This window comes from Trichosurus vulpecula, chromosome 4 (genome assembly GCF_011100635.1).
Source record: "Trichosurus vulpecula isolate mTriVul1 chromosome 4, mTriVul1.pri, whole genome shotgun sequence".
NCBI classification, from domain to species: domain Eukaryota; kingdom Metazoa; phylum Chordata; class Mammalia; order Diprotodontia; family Phalangeridae; genus Trichosurus; species Trichosurus vulpecula.
In genome coordinates, this window is record NC_050576.1 from 213,444,245 (window position 1) to 213,467,935 (window position 23,691).

A 23,691-nucleotide genomic window follows, 5' to 3' on the forward strand; every position below is an offset into this window, starting at 1 on the left:
GCTCACTTGTCATTTTTGCTTTTTTTCCATTGCAGGTACTCCAACAACAGATCAAAACAATACACAGCAGCCTATAATAGCAATTATATTAATTCCTGTTCTGATTTTGGCTCTGATTGTGATCTACAGATGTTTAAAAAAGAGACAGTCGTCAACTATTCCTACATCCACGACTCTCCTCTAATTGTATTACTTTCTGTCATCCAAGATACTTCACACTTTGTAAGTAATCATTCTGTCTTATGTTTCCTGTCCTTTGTTCTCTTGTATTTCCCAAAACTATATGAATTCTATTTTGGTGTTTAATTGAATATTTTTAATTTGCTCTCTTTCAAAAAATGTTAGTTGTATATTCAGTTCATTGACCCGATGTTTCCCTCTTTTATTGATGTAATTTGCAATTGTGTTCACGTGCTTAGGAAGTATACGGTTTTGTCTCGGCAGGTGGACTCCCAAGTATACTATAATGTCTACGGTTATTGTGGAATAGGCTGAAACTGATGAACTCTGAGTATAGATTGGAACATTTTTCTTCTTTTTTTTTTTTTTTTGCAACGTGGCTAATAAATAAATGTTTTGCCTGACTTCACCTGTATAATTTAATACCTACCTTAATGGGTGTGAAGAGCTGACAAGAGGGAGAGAATTTGGAACTCAAAATGTAAAAAAAAAATGTAAAAAATAAATAATTATTTTTAAAAGAAATCAGCCTGCAAATTCAACTTTTCGACTACTCTATCTTTTGTCATAGAATGTTAGAGCTAGAAGCAAATTTAGAGCTCATCAAATGTTGCTTTTAAAATTCTAGGTCCACAATCTTGATCCCAGAGAATCTATGGTAAAACACATTTTGATTCCTTTGGTAAGAGAAATAAGGGGCTACAAGAGTGGAATGTTGCATACACTATTAGATGTAGTATTATCTATTTTGTTGCATTTTGTCCATTTTAGCTTAACTGATTTTCTTTGTTAGAAGGGAGGGCTTAATGAGGATAAGGGTTACTGGCAAACAGTTATGTTGTAAAAAAAATCCACCAATAAAACTTAAAGAAAAACTCTTGACCCAGAGTCTGCTTCCATCTTAGACATCTGAGAATAAAGATAAAATACTACATCACCTCTGCATACCCTCTTCCTGTCATTCTTTCAATCCCTCCGTGTAACTGAAAAAGGCTCCAACTCCTTGTAAAATTGCATCATATCCAGATGAAGAATTGTTTTAAATAATTGTTGGCAGCTGTGTGTTCCTACTAATCCCACATCCATGCCCACTCCAAGCAGTTTCAATTTAAAGTCAACTTAATTATTTAGATTCCCTTCAATTGTTATATTTGTAACCTTAGAAACTACTTTAAGTCTTTGAATCAGAGATAATGCCTCCTGGCAAAGAAACAGAAGAGATTAAGAAGAGGTAGCAAGAATAAACAAAAGAATTAATTATATAAGAAAGATTTTAACATCACCTATAACCACTATGGGGTGGTTACCGAGCCAGACATCCTGGAGAATGAAGTCAAGTGGGCCTTAGAAAGCATTGCTGACTATAAGACTAGTGGGGCTAACAGATTTAAAATCCTTAAAGATGATGCTGTTAAAGTGCTGCATTCAACATGACAGCAAATTTGGAATATTCAACCATGGCCACTAGATTGAAAAAGATCAGTTTCTGTCCCAAACATAAAGAAGGGCAATGCCAAAGAAAATTCAAATTACTGGACAATTGCACTCATTTAACATGCCAATAAGGTTATGCTTAAGATTCTGCAAGCTAGGCTTCAGCAATATGTGAACTGAGAATTACCACAATAGGTTGATTTTCAAAGAGGCAGAGGAACTAGAGACCAGATGGCCAACATTCACTGGATTATAGAGAAAGGGAGGGAGTTCCAGAAAAACATCTACTTCTCCTTCGTTGGCTACACTAAAGCCTTTGACTGTGGATCACAATATGAAATGTGACAAGTCCTCAAAGACAGGGAATACCAGATCATCTCACTTGTCTCCTGTGGAACTTGTATGTGGGCCAAGAAGCAAGGAGAACTGAACATGACAACTGATTAGTTTAAGACTGGAAAAAGAGTGCGACAAGGCTGTATATTGTCACCTTACTTATTTAACTTATATGCAGAGTACATGATGCAAAATGTCAGATTGAATGGATCAAAAGCCAGAATTAAGGTTGCTTGGAGAAGTATCAACAATCTCAGATATGCAGAGGATACCACTCTGATAGCAGAAAGTGAAGAGGAATTAAGCAGCCTCTTGATGAGGGTGAAAGAGGAGACTGTAAAAGCTAGCTTGGAAAAAACTAATATCTTGGCAACTGGACCCATCACTTTCTGACAAATAGAGGCAGAAATGTTTGTATGTTGCCTCCCCATATTGCTGCTGTTTGTTCTTCATTCTTGAAGAGGATCAATGATATCAGGAAGGTGATGTCTTGACTTGTGCGTGAAGCAAAATTGTACATGCATAAATGCTACATAAAGCTGCCTCCATTAAAACCACTGAAGGCCATACTCTCATTCTTTAAAATCTTGGCAATATTAACATACCACTCAGGTTGCCCTTCAGTTGCTTCTCTTTCTTTTTACACAGGATCACAAAATTTCAGTCAAGTCAAATTAACAAGCACTTATCAATTCTGGTGTCATAAGCACATTTGTCAATGCCTACTGTGTGTGAGACACTGTGCTAAGTGCTGGGGATACAAAGAAAGGCAAAGAAAGTCCCTGTTCCCAAGGAGATCACCCAAGGAAGTTTTTTTGGTTTTTTGTTTAGGTATGTGTGTATGGTGTGTGTGTGTGTGTGTGTGTGTGTGTGTGTGTGTGTGTGTGTAGGAAAACTAGGCCATCTGTTGCTTCCATTCATACTGAGATTTTAATTATTGAATGGGTGCTGCCTCAGATAAACTGAGACCTAGGAAAGACCTTAGCTTGAAAAGGCTGATGTCTCCCACTTCATCTGGACCATCTCAGTCATCCTGACCTATGTCTTGCCACTGGACTCCAATGACTCTGGAAGAGAGAGTGAGGCTGATGACTTTGCACAGCTCTGCCTCATTTAAATCCAATTCACTTACAAGTCAAGAAATCACCTTCCTGATGTCATTGGTCCTTTTCAAGAATGAAGGATGAATAACAACAATCTGGGGAGGCAACATGCAAACATTTATGTAAATCTAAGAATCTGAAGAGATCTCAGAGACCATGTAGTCCAAACCCTCATCTGTACAAGAACCCCCTCTAAAATATTGCTGACAAGAGGCCATTACGTTCGAAGCTATCCAGTGAGGAGCAACTCACTAACTCCTAAGGCAGAGCATTTCATTTTTGTATAGCTCTAATTTGTAGGGAGATCCTCTTACATCAAGGCTCAACCTGCCTCTTGAATGCTGCTTCTGGTTTTGTCTGATGGGGTCAAACATAACAGGCCTAATAGAAATTAATAGAATAATAGAAATTCCTCTTAGAGGGAGAAAAAACGGAAATAATGTCAGATTTTCTATTCTTGAGCTCAAAGATTAATGCAGATGGTGACTGCAGCCGTGAAATTAAAAGACGCTTGCTTCTTGAAAGGAAAGCTATGGGAAATCTGGATAGCATGCTTACAAGGAGAAATCTCACCTTGCCAACAAAGGTCCGTATAGTCAAAGCTATGGTTTTTCCAACAGCAATGTATGGCAGTGAGAGTTGGACTAGGAGGAAAGCTGAGCATTACAGAATTGACCCTTTCTAATTGTGGTGCTGGAGAAGACTTTTGAGAGTTCCTTGAACAGCAAGGAGATCAAATTAGTCAATACTGAAAGACATTAATTCGGGCTATTCTCTGGAAGGTGAAATTACCGAAGCTGAAGCTTAAATACTTTGGTCACATAATGAGAAGACAAGACTCATTGGGAAAGACCCTGGTTGTGACATGTGGCCTGGATTCCTGGACTCCTGAATTCCTGTGGCTTTGTCCTCCTAGCTTTTGAAATTCCCCAAGGTTGGAGAATCAGCTTCTTGCACATAGAATGGAAAAGAATAAATAAAAAGGCTAATGACCCAGGCTTATTGGGGGGGAAGGCACATTATCATGGTTGGGATTGGAGTCCCCTTCTCCTTACAGCATAGTTCTTTTATCAGAAGTTGGGAATGAAGGAATTGCCATGTTCCTTCAGACATAAATGCAGTGATGGGAGGCTAGTGCTGACTCCTTTGGAAGAAGACTTTAGCTGTGTAGACAGTGGAAAAAAGACTCTTCCCAACTGCTTAGTAATACAATCTTATATGACCGAAAGTGGGCCATCCAATTTTCTTTTCCCCTGGATCCTTGTGACCGTATAGGGTTTCTGATTTTGGAGGTGTCTGTCCATAAAGACCAGGCTAACTGGAACCTTTGGCAAATGTCGAGGGGCGGCCAGATCAAACAACCATTAGGCTACTGGAGCTGCAGGCTCCCTGAAACAGGTACTCAATATGCCCATTTACTGCACTCTAGTTGCTACTGAATGGATGATAGCAGGATCTTACTATTACCTTTCATCTAGAGTTCCATATCATGTATTAGATGATGCAAGATGGTTCCCCTAACAAAATGGGTAGGGCAGAGGAGGCTGTCATTGTTGAATGGTACAATCAATACCACACTTGACCAGGTCCCTTAGTTGTTAGCACACTTCATGAACAAGTTGCAACTCTGCCAAAGGTTGAGATATCCAGTTCTACCCTTGGCATCCTGCTTGCTCCATTAGCCCAACGAGCTGCCACCATTATTATCCCATTTGCTCCTTACAACAACCCTGGCATGGAGATGCTATTATCTTCCATATTTTACAGTTGAAGAAACCGAGACAGACAGAGATTAAGTGACTTTCCCAAGGTCACACACCAGTATGTGTCTAAGGCTAGATTTGAACTCTTGTCTTCCTGATTCCAGTCCTGGTAATGGTTCCTAAGTGAACCTGGTTCTTGAGAATTGATTGACATTTTTACCTGGTTCACTGGTCTTCTTTATAACACAAGAAAGGCATACCCAAGCAGACTTTAGCATCCACCACTCTGGGAATGGAGGTTCTGGAAAGGCCTCCTAGTGGGCTGAGCTGGGAGCCACAGGTAAAATCTTCATCTACATTGATATAATATCCCCTGAAGAAATATTCTCTGCCCCTGGGGTCCTTCAAGTACAACAGAGCTTCCCCTGAACTCTGTCAAGTCTACTACCACATCAGCCACCATCAATATCTATTTTCATATAGGCTTATCTCTGATTGGGGCACTCCACCATGAAGAAGGGGGGTAGATAAAGCTATCTCTGAAAATCTATGGTGATTGGTAATTTACCTGGGAGAAAGGGACCCCTGAGCTCACTGGGTGGCATTCCTGAGGTCCTGAATGAAGGCAAGGAAACAGAGTAGGTTTTTTCTTTTGGAAAGGGGAAGACAAGGCAATTGGGGTTAAGTGACTTGCCCAGGGTTACACAGTCAGTAAGTGTCAAGTCTCTGAGGCCAGATTTGAACTCAGGTTCTCCTGACCAACTTGGCCAGTGCTCGATTCACTACACCACATAGCTGCCCTTAGAGTAGTTTTTAAGCTCTGGTATGGACTCTAGTTCTGGTTACTCTCTTGACTTTTCAGAGTTCACCAGGTCACATACATCCTAGTCCATTCTGTTTCCAATACTCCTTCACCAACAGCAAGGCAGAACAAAGGAAAAGGCATAAAGAATAGAGGCATCAGGTACTCATGGCCAAGGGTGGGCCCCAGGTGGGAAGAGTGGGCCACTGCTACTGGATCTGCATTTCTCCCTACCCTGACACTTACAACGATTGCCTTTCCCACCACAAGGAAAAAAGGACAGAATAAGTGGTCCCTCCGAGAATCTTTTCTATGCATTCTCAGTTCTGGTTCAATATCAAATTGAAAATATTCTTTTCTTTACCACATAACAAGCAGATAGGAAAGAGTCACAGAATACGTGCATACGCTCCAAAGTCCACATAGGGAATTGCTGGACTCTCACTAGCTAAGCCCCCATTCCACTTATACAAATGCACCCAGACCTCTCTCTTCCACCCTTTCCTAGAGAACGGGGGATTTTTATTTCTTTGCTGTTAGAGGAAGTGGATGATTTACAATTTTCTATTTGGTCTCTCAGCTCAGAGCTGTCTCTCACACTCTATTTTCACCCCTTCTTCTCTACCCCCACCTCCATCCAAATAAGAGATTTGGGGAATATGATAATATTTGAGAAATTCTATGAAAATATGCCAGGTCATCTAAATTTTCAGACTTGGACAGGTCATAAAAGTCTTATCAGATCTGTGAAATAAGAAGCTACAGGAATGCACGTGAAAGGCGAGAGCCTTTGCAAGATCTAACTTAACACCATAGTAATTAGTAAATTGGTTTACAGAGAAATTAAGATTCTGTGCACATTCAGAAACCAAATGGGAAGATGTTAATACTATAACAGTTTGTTAAGAGGATGGCTTGAAAAGTTTGAACAATATAAAAATGATTTATGTGGTGATATGTCTGACTAATTATTATGGAATCTATGGAAAATAACTGGACAAAACAGGAATTTATTGACATACATCAGAGCTTCTTACTATCCCCAACTTGTTAGTTGGATGACATTGGAAAAAAGGGTAAGTGCATCTTTGTGTATGACAATTTTGTCAATTGCTGTAAGATTTATGTTGTAAGCAAAGGATTTTATTCCCAAACCTAAACTCTTCATTTCAGATAGCTATCAAAGAGAGTTACAATCTTGAAGCATTCTGATGAAAAGACCTCCTGAAAGAACTCAGACCATGAACAACCTTGAATCCACAGACCCTAATTTAAAAGACATTTAGTGGATATATGATTTAGACATAAATAGCGATACTATAAGCAAATTAGGGAAGCATGGAATAGTTTACCTGTCAGTTCTATGGATGAGGGAAGAATTTGTGACCAAAGAAGAGATAGAAAGCATTATAAGATGTAAAACAGATAATTTTGTTCATATAAAATTTAAAAAGTTTTTGCACAAATAAAACTAATGCAACCAAGATTAGAGGAAAACCAAAAAGCTGGGGAAAATTTTAACAGCAAGAGTCTCCGATTAAGGCCTCATTTCTCAAATACGTAGAGACTGAGTCAAATTTATAAGAATACAAATCATTCTCCAATTGATAAAAGGTCAAAGGATATGAACAAGTAATTTTCAGATGAAATCAAAGCTATCTATAGTCATATGAAAATGCTCTAAATCACCATTGATTAGAGAAATGCAAATTAAAACAACTCTGAGGTACCACCTCACACCTATCAGATTGATTAATATGACAGAAAAGGAAAATGATAAATGTTGGAGGGCATATGAGGAAATTGAGAACTAATGCATTGTTCATAGAGTTATGAACTGATTCACCCATACTGGGGAACAATTTGGAACTATGCCCAAAGGGCAATAAAACCTTGCATAGTCTTTCATCCAGCAATACTAGTACTAGGTGTGGAGCCCAAAGAGATCCAAAAAAATGGAAAAAGGACCTATTTGTACAATAAAAAATATTTATAGTACTCTTTGTTTGTGGTGGCAAAGAATTGTGATTGGAGGGGATGCTTATCAATTGGGGAATGGCTGAACACGTTGTAATATGTGATTGTAGTGGAATACTATTATGCTATAAAGGGGCGGAGCCAAGATGGTGGCTGGAAAGCAGGGACTTGTGTGAGCTCCCTGCCAAGTCCCTCCAAAAACCTATAAAAAAATGACTGTGAACAAATTCTAGAACTGCAGAACCCACAAAATAGCAGAGGGAAGCAGGGCTCCAGCCGAGGACAGCCTGGATGGTCGCAGGGTAAGATCTATCACACGGAACTGGGAGGAGAGCCCACACGCAGACCAACCAGACCGGGAGCTGGGCAGAACAGGCCCTAGCACCCTGAATCAGTGAGCTGAGGCAGTTACCAGACTTCTCAACCCACACACACCAAAGACAACATAGAAGGTTAGTGGGAAAAGCTGCTGGGATAGAGTGAAGGGAGTTCACAGTTCGGCCACCTCCCCGGGGGCAGCAGAGGTGGTGCAGCTACAGAACTACAGCTGCAGTTGCTTCTGGCCCCAGGCCCACCTGGTGGGAAGAATTAAGTGGCGGATCAAAGCAGGAGTGCAGAGCCTGCTTAAGATTTGAGTCAGGTCTGGGTTGGCGGTTCTTGGGGAAGGAGGAGTGCTGGTGTGGCAGAGCAGGCTGTATAGAAATAGCTCTGAAAACAACAGCACAGCCCCTCAAGCTTGGAACAAAGTACTCTTTACTCTACAAGCAGTCATACCCCGACAAAAAACTCAAGGGTCAAGTAAGTTGGCTGGGGACATGACCAGAGAGCAAAAATGGACTCAGATTCAGTCTCAGACTTTGGAATCTTTCTTTGGTGACAAAGAATATCTAAACATACAGCCAGAAGAAGTCAACAAAGTCAAAAAGCCTACATCAAAAACCTCCAAGAAAACATGAACTGGTCTCAGGCCATGGAAGAGCTCAAAAAGGACTTGGAAAAGCAAGTTAGAGAAGTAGAGGAAAAATTGGGAAGAGAAATGAGAATAATGTGAGAAAACCATGAAAAACAAGTCAATGACTTGCTAAAGGAGACCCAAAAAAATACAGAAAAAAAATACTGAAGAAAACAACACCTTAAAAAATAGACTAACTCAAATGGCAAAAGAGCTCCAGAAAGCCAATAAGGAGAAGAATGCCTTGAAAGGCAGAATTAGCCAAATGGAAAAGGAAGTCCAAAAGACCACTGAAGAAAATACTACCTTAAAAATGAGATTGGAGCAAGTGGAAGCTAGTGACTTGATGAGAAATCAAGATATTATAAAACAGAACCAAAGGAATGAAAAAGTGGAAGACAATATGAAATATCTCATTGGAAACACCACTGACCTGGAAAATAGATCCAGGAGAGATAATTTTAAAATTATTGGACTACCTGAAAGTCATGATCAAAAAAAGAGCTAGATATCATCTTTCAAGAAATTATCAAGGAGAACTTCCCTGATATTCTAGAACCAGAGGGTAAAACATAAATTGAAAGAACCCACAGATCACCTCCTGAAAAAGATCCCAAAAAGAAAACTCCTAGGAATATTGTTGCGAAATTCCAGAGCTCCCAGATCAAGGAGAAAATATTGCAAGCAGTCAGAAAGAAACAATTTGAGTATTGTGGAAACATAATCAGAATAATACAAGATCTAGCAGCTTCTACATTAATGGAATGAAGGGCTTGGAATATGATATTCCGGAGGTCAATGGAGCTAGGATTAAAACGAAGAATCACCTACCCAGCAAAACTGAGTATCATGCTCCAAGGCAAAATATGGATTTTCAATAAAATAGAGGACTTTCAAGCTTTCTCAGTGAAAAGACCAGAGCTGAATAGAAAATTTGACTTTCAAACACAAGAATCAAGAGAAGCATGACAAGGTAACCAAGAAAGAGAAATCATAAGGGACTTACTAAAGTTGAACTGTTTTGTTTACATTCCTACATGGAAAGATGATGTGTGTAATTCATGAGACCTCAGTATCATAGTAGCTGAAAGGAATATGCATATACATATATATATATATATATATGTGTGTGTGTGTGTGTGTGTGTGTGTGTGTGTATGTATATGTGTGTGTATATATATGTGTGTGTGTATGCATATATACACATATGTGTGTGTCTATGTATGTATATATGTAGGTGTATACATATATATATATATATAGACAGAGGGCACAGGGTGAGTTGAATATGATATCTAAAAAATATCTAAAAAAATAAAATCAAACTAAGGGATAAGAGAGGAATATATTGAGAAAGGGAGAGATAGAATGGGGTAAATTATCTCACATAAAAGTGGCAAGAAAAAGCAGTTCTCTAGGAAGGGAAGAGGGGGCAGGTGATGGGGAATGAGTAAATCTTGCTCTCATCGGATTTGACCTGAGGAGGGAATACCATACACACTCAATTGAGTATCTTACCCCACAGGAAAGAAGGAGGAAGATAAAAAAGGGGGGACGATAGAAGGGAGGGCAGACGGGGGAGGAGGTAAAAACAAACACTTTCAAAAAGGGACAGGGTCAAGGGAGAAAATTCAATAAAGGGGGTTAGGTTAGGAAGGAGCAAAACATAGTTTATCTTTCACAACATGAGTATTGTGGAAGGGTTTTACATAATGATATGCATGTGGCCTATGTTGAGTTGCTTGCCTTCTTGGGGCAACAAAAAAAAGTTTTTGCATGCAACTAGGAAATAAGATACACAGGTAATGGGGCATAGAAATCTATCTTGCCCTACAAGAGAAGAAGGGAAAAGGGGATGGGAAGGGAGTGGGGTGACAGATGGGAGGGCTGACTGGGAACCGGGCAACCAGAATATACGCCATCTTGGAGTGGGTGGGAGGGTAGAAATGGGGAGAAAATTTGTAATTCAAACTCTTGTGGAAATCAATGTTGAAAACTAAATATATTAAATAAATTAAATATAAAAAAGTTATAAGTGACAGAATTTACAATGTGAGGTAGAAGGTCTTAGAACAGTAATTTTGATTTTTAAAAATGTGTTGATTGATGTCATTTTTTTTTGCATCTTTATAATTTTCCTCATTATTCTGTCTTTCTCTCCCAGAGAGCCATCCCATGTAACAAACAATATTTTTTTAAAAAATTTAAGGAAGAGGAAAAAATCAGTAAAATTAATCAATACTTTGAAAAAGTCTGAAAGATATGTGCAATGTGCCACATTTGTGGACCTCCCACCTCTGCAAAAGAATGAGATGGGGCTGTCTTTTCATATTTTTCTTTCCAGCTATGCTTGTCATTTACAATTTTGCACCTTTCACTTTTGATTTGTGTGTGTATGTGAATGTGGTCAGTTCTTCCACTTACATCATGGTAGTCATTGCATACATTGTCTTATGGATCTATTGACTTCACCCCATATCACTTCATGTAAATCTTTCCATGTTTCTCTGTATTCATTATATTTATTATTTCTTACAGCAAAGCAATATTGCATTCCTGTACTACATTTTGTTTAGCCACTCCTTATCATTTTAATTTGATCAGATTTTGAATCCAGGTAAAAGTGTTTATGCTGCTGCCTAGTCAGGAATCTCCCCCATTCAGGGAAAGAAGCAAAAAGCTTCTCACAGTGAGTGAGATGGCTAAGTCCAGGAGTCTCTAGGTTACATTACTAGATCAGATGACAGGGGCTGGGGTTCTGGAAGGCTTAGAGCAGTTAGTAAGGCCTGGAGAACCTCAAGAGGTGGTGGTGAATCAGGTGGCGGTCCTTCATCTCACCAAAAGGAATAGAGCTGGTGACTCTCAATTCATCTAAGCCATGTTAGCAATCAAGTAGTCCAGATGTATTGGGGATGAAGGATAGCCTTCATAAGGATGGATCTTTCTGCTGCCCTTCTAGGGCAGACTCTGGGAGACCCAGAGTTAAGGAGGAGGGAGTGAGAGGAGAAAGCAAGGGAAGAAGGGCATTCTATGGTGGCAAATCTTCTCATCATCCATTGTCTCAGATGGGTTCTGGGCAAACTGAGGGAAGAGGTGGGAAAGAGAAGGGCAAAGGAATGTCCCTATGGAGAGCTCACCAGATTGTCCTAGACAGACTTTGATCTGGGGAGTTGTGGCAAGTACTGAAGAGGAGGTAAGGGATTTATGATTTTTGCCTAGAATAAAAGAAGAGCTGAGGAAATTTTATCCTATCATACCTGTGCCATGTCAATTTGTGACTTTTAGGCCCAAGCCTTATAGAACAATTCTGTTGTCTTATAACCATGTTCCTCTTCCTCTTTCCATGGCCAATTTCACTGACCATTGTAGGAGAAGCACAAATGATTTATGATAAATCCAATATTACTATCATAGGAGGCAAAACTCACTATATATGTGTGTATACATGTATGTGTATATATATATGTAAATCCTAAAGTATATATAAATAAATACATGATAGATTTTAAACTCTCCCCCACCCCCACCCCTTTGTCTGCTCTATAGACAAGCTACTTTAGGTGGGCTTCAGAATACAGCTTGCCAATATCAAAACCATTATAAGTTCTAGAAAAATCTTTAACCCATCAAGTAAATTGAAGGGAGCAACTACCACAGGAAATGATGGAGAGGCAAGCTGGCTGAATGTTGGATAAGTTGGACAAGCAGTCCAAATACTACATTCTGGAGTTTTACATGAATACAGTGAACACCAGTTTACACATAGTGACTAGTTGTTCAAAAATGTAACTTTACTCAGATATAATTCCATGATTATCTAAATGATCTCAGATGAAACTCACTTATTTAAAAATTAACTCCTAGATTTCCCACTTTGGCTGGGAGGGGTCCTAGTTCCCTTAAGCTGCAGCACTTCAGAGTTTCACCATGCTGTCAGCAAGACTTGTCCTAAGGAACCTCACATACAAAGATCTCTCTCTCTCTCCTTTTTTTTGTTAAAGTCACATTTTGTTTGGTATTTATTTTCAGCAAAGTAATTTCACACACACACACATACACACACATGCACACTTGAAAATCCTCACCAGATCAAAGACACCCTTTGAATGGTTGGTAATTATTCTAACTTTGGATAATCATTAAAATTTGTATTGTAAATTCTAACCTTTGGGTATACAAAGGAATCTCCTTCCTCACCCACTACCTAAAGGTAGGCAGCAAAAAGTCTCTCTTTCTTCACCCCCAATTTGGTCATTTGTTCCTGCTGATTTTTATCGAACTTTTCAGAGAGGGTAGAATTTGTGTACCTAATGAAATGTAGATTGCTTCAGAAATCAGTTCTAAAACATAGAGCTCTAATATTCAGCTTTCAGATCTATAGTTGGACTTAGGCATCTAAACTTCTGTCCAGGGAATAAAACACATCCATGCTCATTTCTACAAGAAATTATGAGACTCAATCCTCACCAGACTCCTTTTCATGCTTCTCTTGATTCTTGTGTTTGAAAGTCAAATTTTCTATTCAGCTCTGGTCTTTTCACTGAGAAAGCTTGAAAGTCCTCTATTTTATTGAAAATCCATATTTTGCATTGGAGCATGATACTCAGTTTTGCTGGGTAGGTGATTCTTCGTTTTAATCCTGGCTCCATTGACCTCTGGAATGTCATAGTCCAAGTCCTTTGATTCTTTAATGTAGAAGCTGCTAGATCTTGTATTATTCTGATTATGTTTCCACAATACTCAAATTGTTTCTTTCTGGCTGCTTGTAGTATTTTCTCCTTGATCTGGGAGCTCTGGAATTTCGCAACAATATTTCTAGGAGTTTTCTTTTTGGGATCTTTTCCAGGAGGTGATCTGTGGGTTCTTTCAATTTATGTTTTACCCTCTGGTTCTAGAATATCAGGGCAGTTCTCCTTGATAATTTCTTGAAAGATGATATCTAGCTCTTTTTTTGATCATGACTTTCAGGTAGTCCAATAATTTTAAAATTATCTCTCCTGGATCTATTTTCCAGGTCAGTGGTTTTTCCAATGAGATACTTCAAATTGTCTTCCATTTTTTCATTCCTTTGGTTCTGTTTTACAATATCTTGATTTCTCATCAAGTCACTAGCTTCCACTTGCTCCAATCTCATTTTTAAGGTAGTATTTTCTTCAGTGGTCTTTTGGACCTCCTTTTCCATTTGGCTAATTCTGCCTTTCAAGGCATTCTTCTCCTTATTGGCTTTCTGGAGCTCTTTTGCCATTTGAGTTAGTCTATTTTTAAGGTGTTGTTTTCTTCAGTATTTTTTTTCTGTATTTTTTTGGGTCTCTTTTAGCAAGTCATTGACTTGTTTTTCATGGTTTTCTCACGTTAATCTCATTTCTCTTCCCAATTTTTCCTCTACTTCTCTAACTTGCTTTTCCAAATCCTTTTTGAGCTCTTCCATGGCCTGAGACCAGTTCATATTTTTCTTGGAGGCTTTTGAGGTAGGTTCTTTGACTTTGTTGACTTCTTCTGGCTTTATGTTTTGGTCTTCTTTGTCACCAAAGAAAGATTCCAAAGTCTGAGTGTGAATCTGAGTGCGTTTTCACTGCCTGGCCATGTTCCCAGCCAACTTACTTGACCATTGAGTTTTTCGTTGGGGTATGACTGCTTGTAGAGTAGAGAGTACTTTGTCCCAAGCTTGAGAGGCTGCACTGTTGTTTTCAGAGCTACACAGCAAGCTCTGCCACACCAGTGCTCCTCCTCCCCCAAGAACCGCCAACCTGGACTGCGACTCAGATCTAAGCTGGCTCTGCACTCCTGTTCTGATCCACCACTTGATTCCTCCCACCAGGTGGGCCTGGGGCCAGAAGAAACTGCAGCTGTAGCTCTATAAGCAGCCTCAGAGCTGCACCACCTCTGCTGCCCCTGGGGCAGTAGCCAAACTGCAAACTCCTTTTGCTCTGTCCCCCACAGTTTTTCCTACTAACCTTCTCTGTTGTCTTTGGTGTTTGTGGGTTGAGGAGTCTGGTAACTGCCACAGCTCACTGATTCAGGACACTAGAGCCTGTTCTGCCTGGCTCCTGGTTTCGTTGGTTCAGGCATGGGCCACGCTGGGCTCTGCTCCGCTCCACTCCCAGTTCCATGCAATAGACCTTACCCAGAGACCATCCGGGCTGTCCTGGGCTGGATCCCTGCTTCCCTCTGCTATTTCGTGGGTTCTGCAGTTCTAGAATTTTTCAGAGACATTTTTATAGGTGTTTGGAGGGACCTGGGGGGGAGCTCACTCAAGTCCCTGCTTTCCAGCCACCGTCTAGTATATTCCATCCTTATGACTCCTTCCTCTGATTAGTTGGTTACCATCAGAACCTCCATTTAAAGGAAAGTACCCAGGCCAGCCATGTCCTCATTCCTCTCTGGATTTCTGCCCTCCCTGCCCCTTTTTGGGTACCTTCTCTCTCCCTCTCCTCCCAATTTCAGTTTCCCTTTTTATGTTGTCTTCCTTCAATAGAATCCAAACTCCTTGAGGGCAAGTGATGAGGTCAGAGTTGGGAGAGCTGGTTCATCAAATGTGAAAGAATTCACTTAGACCTTCTCTGTAGCCACTGGGAGCTTTATTGACACAAAAGCAGTGGGCTAGCCCTGGAAGGACTACCCAGGACTAGCAATTTTCAGAGGGGCAGTGGCTTGTTTTTGTAAGGACAGGATAAGGGAGACAAGGGAAAATTTATGACCCAGGATGGGGGGAGACAAGGAATTCCATGGTCCAGGATAAGGGGGAAGTTTTATGGTAACTCAAGATAAAGGGAAGAGACTCCAGTGTGCCTTTAGGTTAGAGAGTAAACTAGGGGCTTCACAAAGTCAGCTATTAATTTTAACTCTTAGGGCACTATTTGTATCCACATCAGCAAGGGCTGTCTTTCTGCACATATTTATATTCTCAATGATTAGCACAGTGCCTGGCACATAATAACGCTTAATAAGTGTTAATAATTATAAATATTTGTTGACTGTATAGAACTCCCATGTGAGAAAATTCCCTTTAAAAATGTCAGCACTTTCTCTGCAACTGATAATCTTAGAGAGTTGCCCAGAATACTGAGAGGTAAAGTCATGAAAAAGAAATCAGCTATTTTTGATTACTTTGATTTTTAGTTTGATTATAGGATTAAGCTTAGCCAGACTAACATAGATGATCTCTTAAATCTAGGTTACCTATAGATTTGGTGAATAGATAGTTCTCAAGTCAAAGTCTTCTCAAGACTTTATCATTTAACAGCAGATAATTTAGAATAAGACATAATAAAATAATCATAGGATTACTCTTTTGAAAAGCTTTTTGTAAAAAAGCTTTCTGGCAGGAAGGAGGTTGACCAGAGGCTAAGTCCCCCTTTCTGGATAGTGGAGAAAGCTTAGCCACAGGCTAAGTTCCTCTTGCCAGTCTTGGTGTACAAGCCTCCTTTCTTCTGGAATTAGAGTCTAAATTGAATAATGGATCCTTCTAGGGAAGATGGGTGGTGACTGCTAACCACTAACCACAAGTTCCTCTTTCCCAGCACCCTTTCCAGTTACAAAAGATTGTTGTTTGTCCTTCATTCTCAAACAGGACCATAATATCAGGGAGGTGATGCCATGACTTGCAGGTGAATTGGATTTAAGTGAGGGACGGCTGTGTAAAGTCACCAGCTGTGGATGTAGTGGGAGATGCCGGTCTTTTTAAGCGAAGGTCTTTAACAGGTCTCAGTTTGAAGCAACATGCATTTAGTGATTAAGACTAAGTAAGAAATGAGGCAGAGAATAGCCTCCTTCACCTAGTCAAAAAAAAATCTGTCTGGGAGAGGAAGACCCTCAGGGTTTCTGGCCAAACAGAAACATTTGCTCTTTATATCACTCTGAGCCAATCAGGGCCCAATCAATGACCAAGTGGGGCTTGGCCTAGGACCTGTTATTGGTCAATAAATGAGAGCCAGAGGAATTTTGGTTTAAGGGATGGTCCTTAAGAAAAAAAATCTAGCCTATAATTCCCAAGATATCTTGCCAGGTTTCAGGGATCAAAATTTATATTCCCCTGGGCAGAGTGCCGGTAGGTAAGGTAAGTTTTCTATGAAGAAAGAGAGAAAGAAAGAAAGAGAGAAAGAAAGAAAGAGAGAAAGAAAGAAAGAAGGAAAGAAAGAAAGGAAGAAAGGAAGGAAGAAGGAAGGAAAGAAAGAAAGAAAGAAAGAAAGGCAGGAAGGAAAGAAAGGAAGGAAGGAAGGAAGAAAGAAAGAAAGAAGGAAGGAAGGAAGGAAGGAAGCAAGGAAGGAAGGAAGGAAGGAAGAAAGAATTGTGCTGCCCAACTGGACATTTCCAGTTGGGTCCCCAGCAGGGCAACTCCTACTACTAGTCACAGAGGTTGTTGTTTGTCTTTCGTTCTTGAAGAGGACCATGGCAACAGGAAGGTGATGCCGTGACATGCAGTTGAATTGGATTTAAGTGAGGGAGGGCTGTGCAGAGTCACCAGCCTCACTTTCTTCTCTGGAGCCATCTGGGTCCAGTGGCAAGATATAGATCAGGAGGACTGGAGATAACAAAAGGCACCACCTGCAGCAAAGGACTTCTGGCATAGGATTAAGGAAGTTTGGGAGAAGCTAACTCGTCCAATAGAATCATGTTCAAAACAAGTTTCTGTAATTTTTCCAATTCTTTCTTATCAAAACCATCTCTATAAATCACTCCTTGTCTCTGACTTCTGAGCAGTCAGGTGACCTGGTTTGATATGCAAATGCTAGCTTTGCAGATTAAATCATAGATGACTGGGTAACTCTGTCCTGTTTCCTGTGTATTTCAGATAATCAATTTTAACAGTTGGCACCCCAAGATGGGACCTGAGAGATTGACTCCAGACTTCCATAAGGGGTCCTCTCTGAGGAATTTCCATGAGAGCTCTCTTGCCGCCAAAGGACTTCTCAGAGGGCTGCCTTGGAGGCCTGGACTATCCTCAGTCCAGAGCCTAATTTTTCATGAGGCTAAGGTAAGCTTCTACTTTGAGAAGGAAAGCTGCAAAACCACCAATTTTTACTCTGCAGAAATGGTTAAGTGAAAAGTTCTAAGATTCTTTCAAGTTTAAGGTAGCCTCCACTTTGGGGGGAAAAGATTTTATTAGAAGGCATCCTCCACATTAGTGTAGAAGAAAGGGTTTTGGTTTGTTTTGTTTCAGAAAAATCCTATGATTAGAAAGGTATCCCCTGGGGAAGAAAAGTTTTAGGGAAGTAAAATAGGCATTTCATTTCTCTTTTAAAAAATTCTTTTTTGGGGCAACTAGGTGGCACAGTGAATAGAGCACCATCCCTGGAGTCAGGAGGACCTGAGTTCAAGTGCAGCCTCAGACACTTGACACACTTGCTAGCTGTCACTTAATCCCAATTGGGCAAGTCACTTAATCCCAATTGCCCTGCCTTCCCCCTTCCAAAAAAAAGTAGGATATATAGGTTCTTTGCTAAATATCATAAAAATAATTTTTAAAGATATATATATATATATACACATACAGCTAGGTGGTGCGGTGGATAGATCACTGGCCCTGGAATCAGGAGGACCTGAGTTAAAATCTGGCCTCAGACACTTGAGCTATGTGACACTAGGCAAGTTACTTAACTCCAATTGCCTCACCAAAAAGAAAAGTATGTATACATATGTAAATATAAATATATGTTTATACATATGTATATAGGGGTATATACATGCACATACATACACACACAAAGTGTACTTTAAATGGGTGAACCCAATTGGCAAATTAGACTAAAGCAATTTGACATTGTTACTAAATTACATTTTCTTACTGTAGGATTATAAAAACATTGACACAAATAGTAAGCAGAAGAATTAATCTTAGACTGACAACAGGACTCCAGCCACAGGACTGTCAAAAGTTGTATACTTAATAGAGGAGACAGATAAAATCTCCTAGGGAAAATTTGGGAGAAGTTCAGGCCTGATTTAATATTGCATCAAGTGTTGTTATATGTTCTTTGTGTGTGTTTTGTGAACGATAGAACTAAGTTTAGGAATGATGGGTTCCTTGCTTCATATAAAAAGGGACCTTATGCAATTAGGAAAATCTTTAAGAGAATGGAAAGTCTGTGATATCTTATCTGTGCTTCATACTAATCCATGCTAGCAGGTGCCTCCAAATATTCATTTTGTTCCATGCCTTTTCCTGTGGTCCAATAAACCAGGGGAAACAATAATAAATGACTAAAAGCTAAAATTTATTATTCTCTACTGGAAAATTCTAAAATTATGATTTGAAAATTTTTATGAGTATTTTGATGAACTTTTGAAGTACCAGCAAACTTTGTGAAGTTTAATGAAAACATAAATTGATAGGTCAGTTATTCCATAAAAGAAACTTTAAAATGACTAGGGATTGATTTTAAAGTTGCAGTTTGAATTTTAAGAACTCTTTTGTTAATCATAGAATCTGTTCAGGAGAGATTCAGTGAAATAGAAATTCAATAAAATTCAGGTAAGAGTTAAAATAAGAAAAAACTTAGGAGAAATTAGAATAAATTAGAAATCAGAATAAAACCTATGAGTTTAAATAATTCCACAACTAAGAATTTAAAAAGAAATGCATTTCCTGAGCCCTAGGCAGTATCAGTTAGCCAGGCTCTGACTCTGAAGTTTTGGGATATTACTCTGTGAAATTGATTTTAATTTTGGTGTAGATTAAAGGTATATCTAGAAACTGTGCTTGAAGTTGTGACAAATTTATTGCAGGAAAGAAGTGTGAATTTTTGTTATTAGAAGTCAGAACAGGAAAGTTTTAGACCATCTTCAGATTCCAAAAGAATAAAAGGAAGTACAGTTGGAATATTTTTACCCTTCTGTTGCTTACTGCTTTTAAACAACCAACATGAAGGCACCAAACAAGTCCTTAAATGTTTCTTGTCTCCTTGTCAAACATAAATATAAATATAAAGCATAAGTATATTAATAATATTTGGACCCTTGAAATTTGAAATCTTGGCAATTAATGATCCTTGTGAAAGTTGGAAAAATGAACTCAGACTCAAACACAGACTCAAGCTCAAACTCTAGATTCCTTTTTTGAAGCCAATGAGGAGAAGAATGCCTTGAAAGGGAGAATTGGCCAAATGGAAAAAGACCACTGAAGAAAATACTACCTTAAAAATTAGATTGGAGCAAGTGGAAGCTAGTGACTTGATGAGAAATCAAGATATTACAAAACAGAACCAAAGGAATGAAAAAATGGAAAACAATGTGAAATATCTCATTGGGAAAAACCACTGACCAGGAGAATAGATCCAGGAGAGATAATTTAAAAATTACTGGAATTATTATTATTATTATTAAAAATTATTGAGTGAAAAGATCAGAGCTGAATAGAAAATTGGACTTTCAAACACAAGAATCAAGAGAAGCACGACAAGGTAACCAAGAAAGAGAAATCATAAGGAACTTACTAAAGTTTAACTGTTTTGTTTACATTCCTACATGGAAAGATGATGTGTGTAATTCATGAGACCTCAGTATTAGGGTAGCTGAAGGGAAAATATGTATACACACACAGAGGGCATGGGGTGAGTTGAATATGAAGGGATGATATCTAAAAAAAATCAAATTGAGGGATGAGAGAGGAATATATTGAGAGAGGGAGAAATGGAGAGATAGAATGGAGTAAATTATCTTGCATAAAAGTGGCAAGAAGAATCAGTTCTGTTGGGAGGGAAGAGGGGGCAGGTAAGGGGGAATGAGTGAATCTTGCTCTCATCGGATTTGACCTGAGAAGGGAATACCATACACACTCAACTGGGTATCTTACCCCACAGGAATGAAGGAGGAAGGAGATAAAAAAAAGGGTGGACAATAGAAGGGAGGACAGATAGGGGGAGGAGGTAATGAAAAACAAACACTTTCGAAAAGGGAAAGGGTCAAGGGAGAAAACTGAATAAAGGGGGATAGGATAGGAAGGAGCAAAATATAGTTAGTCTTTCACAACATGAGTATTGTGGAAGGGTTTTACATAATGATACACATGTGGTCTATGTTGAATGCTTGCCTTCTTAGGGAGGGTGGGAAGGAAAGAGGGGAGAGAATTTGGAACTCAAAGTTTCAAAAACAGATGTTCAAAAAAAAATCTTTGCATGCAACTACAAAATAAGATATACAGGCAATGGGGCATAGAAAGCCATCTTGTCCTACAAGAAAGTAAGGGAAAAGGGGATGGGGGGAGTGGGGTGACAGAAGGGAGGGCTAACTGGGGAATGGGGCAACCAGAAAATATGCCATCTTGGAGTGGGGGCAAAGGTAGAAATGGGGAGAAAATCTGTAGTTCAAACTCTTGTGGAAATCAATGCTGAAAACTAAAAATATTAAATAAATAATAAATACTTAAAAAAAAAAAAGAATGGCATGTACTTGCAACATGAGGCCAATGAGACAGGCCCAATTCCAAGCCACAATGATAAAAAATAATGTGGTTTTTCTTATATTTGTTTTTAATGTGGTCTATTATACTGACAATTTTCCTAATAGTGAACCAATCTTGCATTCCTATTATAAATCAAACCTTTTTTTGCTAACATTTTGTTTAATTTTTTGAATTGATAGTCATTAGAAACATTGGTCCATAGGTTTTCTAGAGGCTTGGTAATTCCCGGGTTTAGTTGTTAAACCCATATTTGTATCATAGAAAGAATTTGAGAGGATCCATTCTTTTCCCATTTTTGTAAACAGTTTGGGTAATATTGGAATTAAGTTCTTTGAATGTCTTACAGAATTCACTTTTATATCCATCTGGTCTTGGGTTGTTTATTTTTCTGAAATTGGGTTATTTAAAATGTTTTTTTCTTGTTCTGTTCACTTGAGTATTTTACATTTACATAAATAATCATTATTTTTTTCTAAGCTTTCACTTTTGCTGGCATTTCTGAAGGCTTCATTTATTTCATTTATGTGAATTCTCCCCTTTAATTTTTTGAAATTGAACATTTGTTTTTCTAAAGGAAGACATACTATTTTATTATTTTTCTAAAACACTGACTCCTAGTTTCATCTACTTATTCTTGTTGCTTTCAGTTTCATTAATTTCTTCTTTGATTTTCTCAATTTCTCATTTGCTTAATCAGGGTTTTTTGATTTGTTGCTTTTTAATTTCTTTAGTTGCATATCAAATTTATTGATCTGTTCTTTCTCTCTTTTGTTGATTAAAGAGTTTAGAGATAAAAATTTCCCCTTCTCAACTGCTTGGCGTCATCTCAAATGTTTTGGTTCATTGTCTCTCATTTTCTTTGATGAAATAATCTCTCTTTTTACTATTTGTTCTTTGACCCACCAATTCCTTAAGATTAAATTATTTAGGTTTGAATTAATTTTTAGCCCTCTCTTTAAAGGCCTTGATTGAATACACTTTTATCATAATGTGGTCAGTAAAGGGTGTTTTAATATTTACATTTTTCAATATTTGTTTGTGAGGTTTTTTAATGCCCTAATACTTGGTCAGGTGTTTGTTTGTTTGTTTTAACATGTGCCATGAACAGCTGAGAAAAATACATCCTTTCTGTTCCTATTCAAATAATCACCAAATCTATCATATCTAACTTTTCTGAAAATCTATTCAGGCCCTTAACTTCAGGCCCTTAACTTCTTTCTTATTTATCTTTCTTCTTTTCTTTTGCTTTTTTTTTTTTGCTAGATTTTCCTAGGTTTGAAAAAGGCACACTGAGGTTTACACACACACACACACACACACACACACACACACACACCACACCACATGCACCACTATTAGAAGTGTACTATTTATTCCTGTATTGATTAACTTTTCTTTTAAGTATTTAAATTCTATGTCATTAAATGCAAATATATTAAATGTTGACATTGATTCATTGTCCATGATGTTTCTAAACAAAATATAGTTTCCTTATTTTAATTGGGTATGTTTTTACTTTTACCTTGTCTGAGATCATGATTGTTAATCCAGCTTTTTTGAATTCATATGATTCATGATAGACTTTTTTCCATTCCCTTATTTTAGATGTGTGAACCTTAATATTTCAAGTATTTTTTTAAACAACATATTGTTGGATCTCCCTTTCTAAATTTATTCTATTTTCCTCTTCTGTTTTGTTGTTGAGTTCATCCTATTCATATTCAAAGATATGATTGTTAATTGTATGTTTCTTTCTATCCTGTCCTCTTATGTTTTTCTCTCTTCCCTTCCCCATGTTCTTCTTTACAAAAAAGAAGGTGATGAAAGGAAATTTGTGGTTAACACACTTGATCTATAATTAAAGTGATCCTTTTCTGCCGCCCAGTCTCCTACCACACTTCTTAGTTCTTTCTTTCCTTTTAATCTCAGTTTTATGTTTCATCCTTTGTTATTGGAGTTCATTTTGTTCATGACCAATCTTATCCTCCTTCTTAACTTCCCTCCATTCCCATTCCCTTTCCCTATCTATTTCCCTGTTAAATTTAATGTATTTCTATACCAGACTCTGCGTGTGTGTTTGTGTACGTGTGTGTGTGTGTGAGAGAGAGAGAAAGTTAAACCTTCTTTCATGTGATTCAAATGTACATGAGGTTCATATGGTGCCCATTCTCACCACTTCCTCTGTGTTTATATACTCTTCATTTCACATATCCCAGTTATGTTCCCAAACTCACACTCAAAGTTGGTGCTCTGATGGCTTTGAGACTCTAGGGTCAACCCCATTCCTGAATGAATCAAGATCTGAACTTTGAAAAGGCTGTTTCCTAAGCCTATTAGCTTCTCTCCTTTCACCTCCATGTCTTAGAATCTCTTTGCTTCCTCCTTCAGGGCTCAGTTCATGTACCCTCTCCTATGAGAATCCTTCCATGATCCCCTACTTATTAATATGCTACCCAAATTATTACTTATATACTTGTCTATTTACACAGTTTTATCTCCCTAGTAAAATTTAAGTTTCTTTAATGGAAAGATTTTGTTGTTTTCTCTTTGTCTCTCCAGCAAGTTAGGGCAGTAATAGATGTTTAATAAATCAATCAACAAACATTTATTAAGCACCTATTATGTGCTGTCTGGGCTGGACTGGATCAGGTTAGATTATTACGGGGAATCACCACAATGCTTTCCATAAAATAAAATAAAAATGTTACCATGAAGTCACAAGTCAGGAACTTAAGTTTATATTAACTTGCTTTGAATGAGTTTTTAAAGTGTGGTTAGAATCAGGAACCATGTGTGGTTTGCAT

At 38.4% G+C, this 23,691-nt stretch overlaps 1 protein-coding gene across 1 annotated transcript in view; it reads left to right on the plus strand.

Annotated features, from left to right (window-relative positions):
- LOC118845591 overlaps positions 1–1,062 on the plus strand; it is a 34,128-nt gene extending 33,066 nt beyond the window's left edge. The window contains exons 5-6 of the mRNA XM_036753570.1: positions 36–222; positions 445–1,062. Of these exons, the coding sequence (XP_036609465.1) occupies positions 36–184 (149 nt within the window). The 3' untranslated portion in view covers positions 185–222; positions 445–1,062. The remainder of the gene's footprint in view (positions 1–35; positions 223–444) is intronic.
- The last annotated feature ends 22,629 nt before the right edge of the window (positions 1,063–23,691 follow it).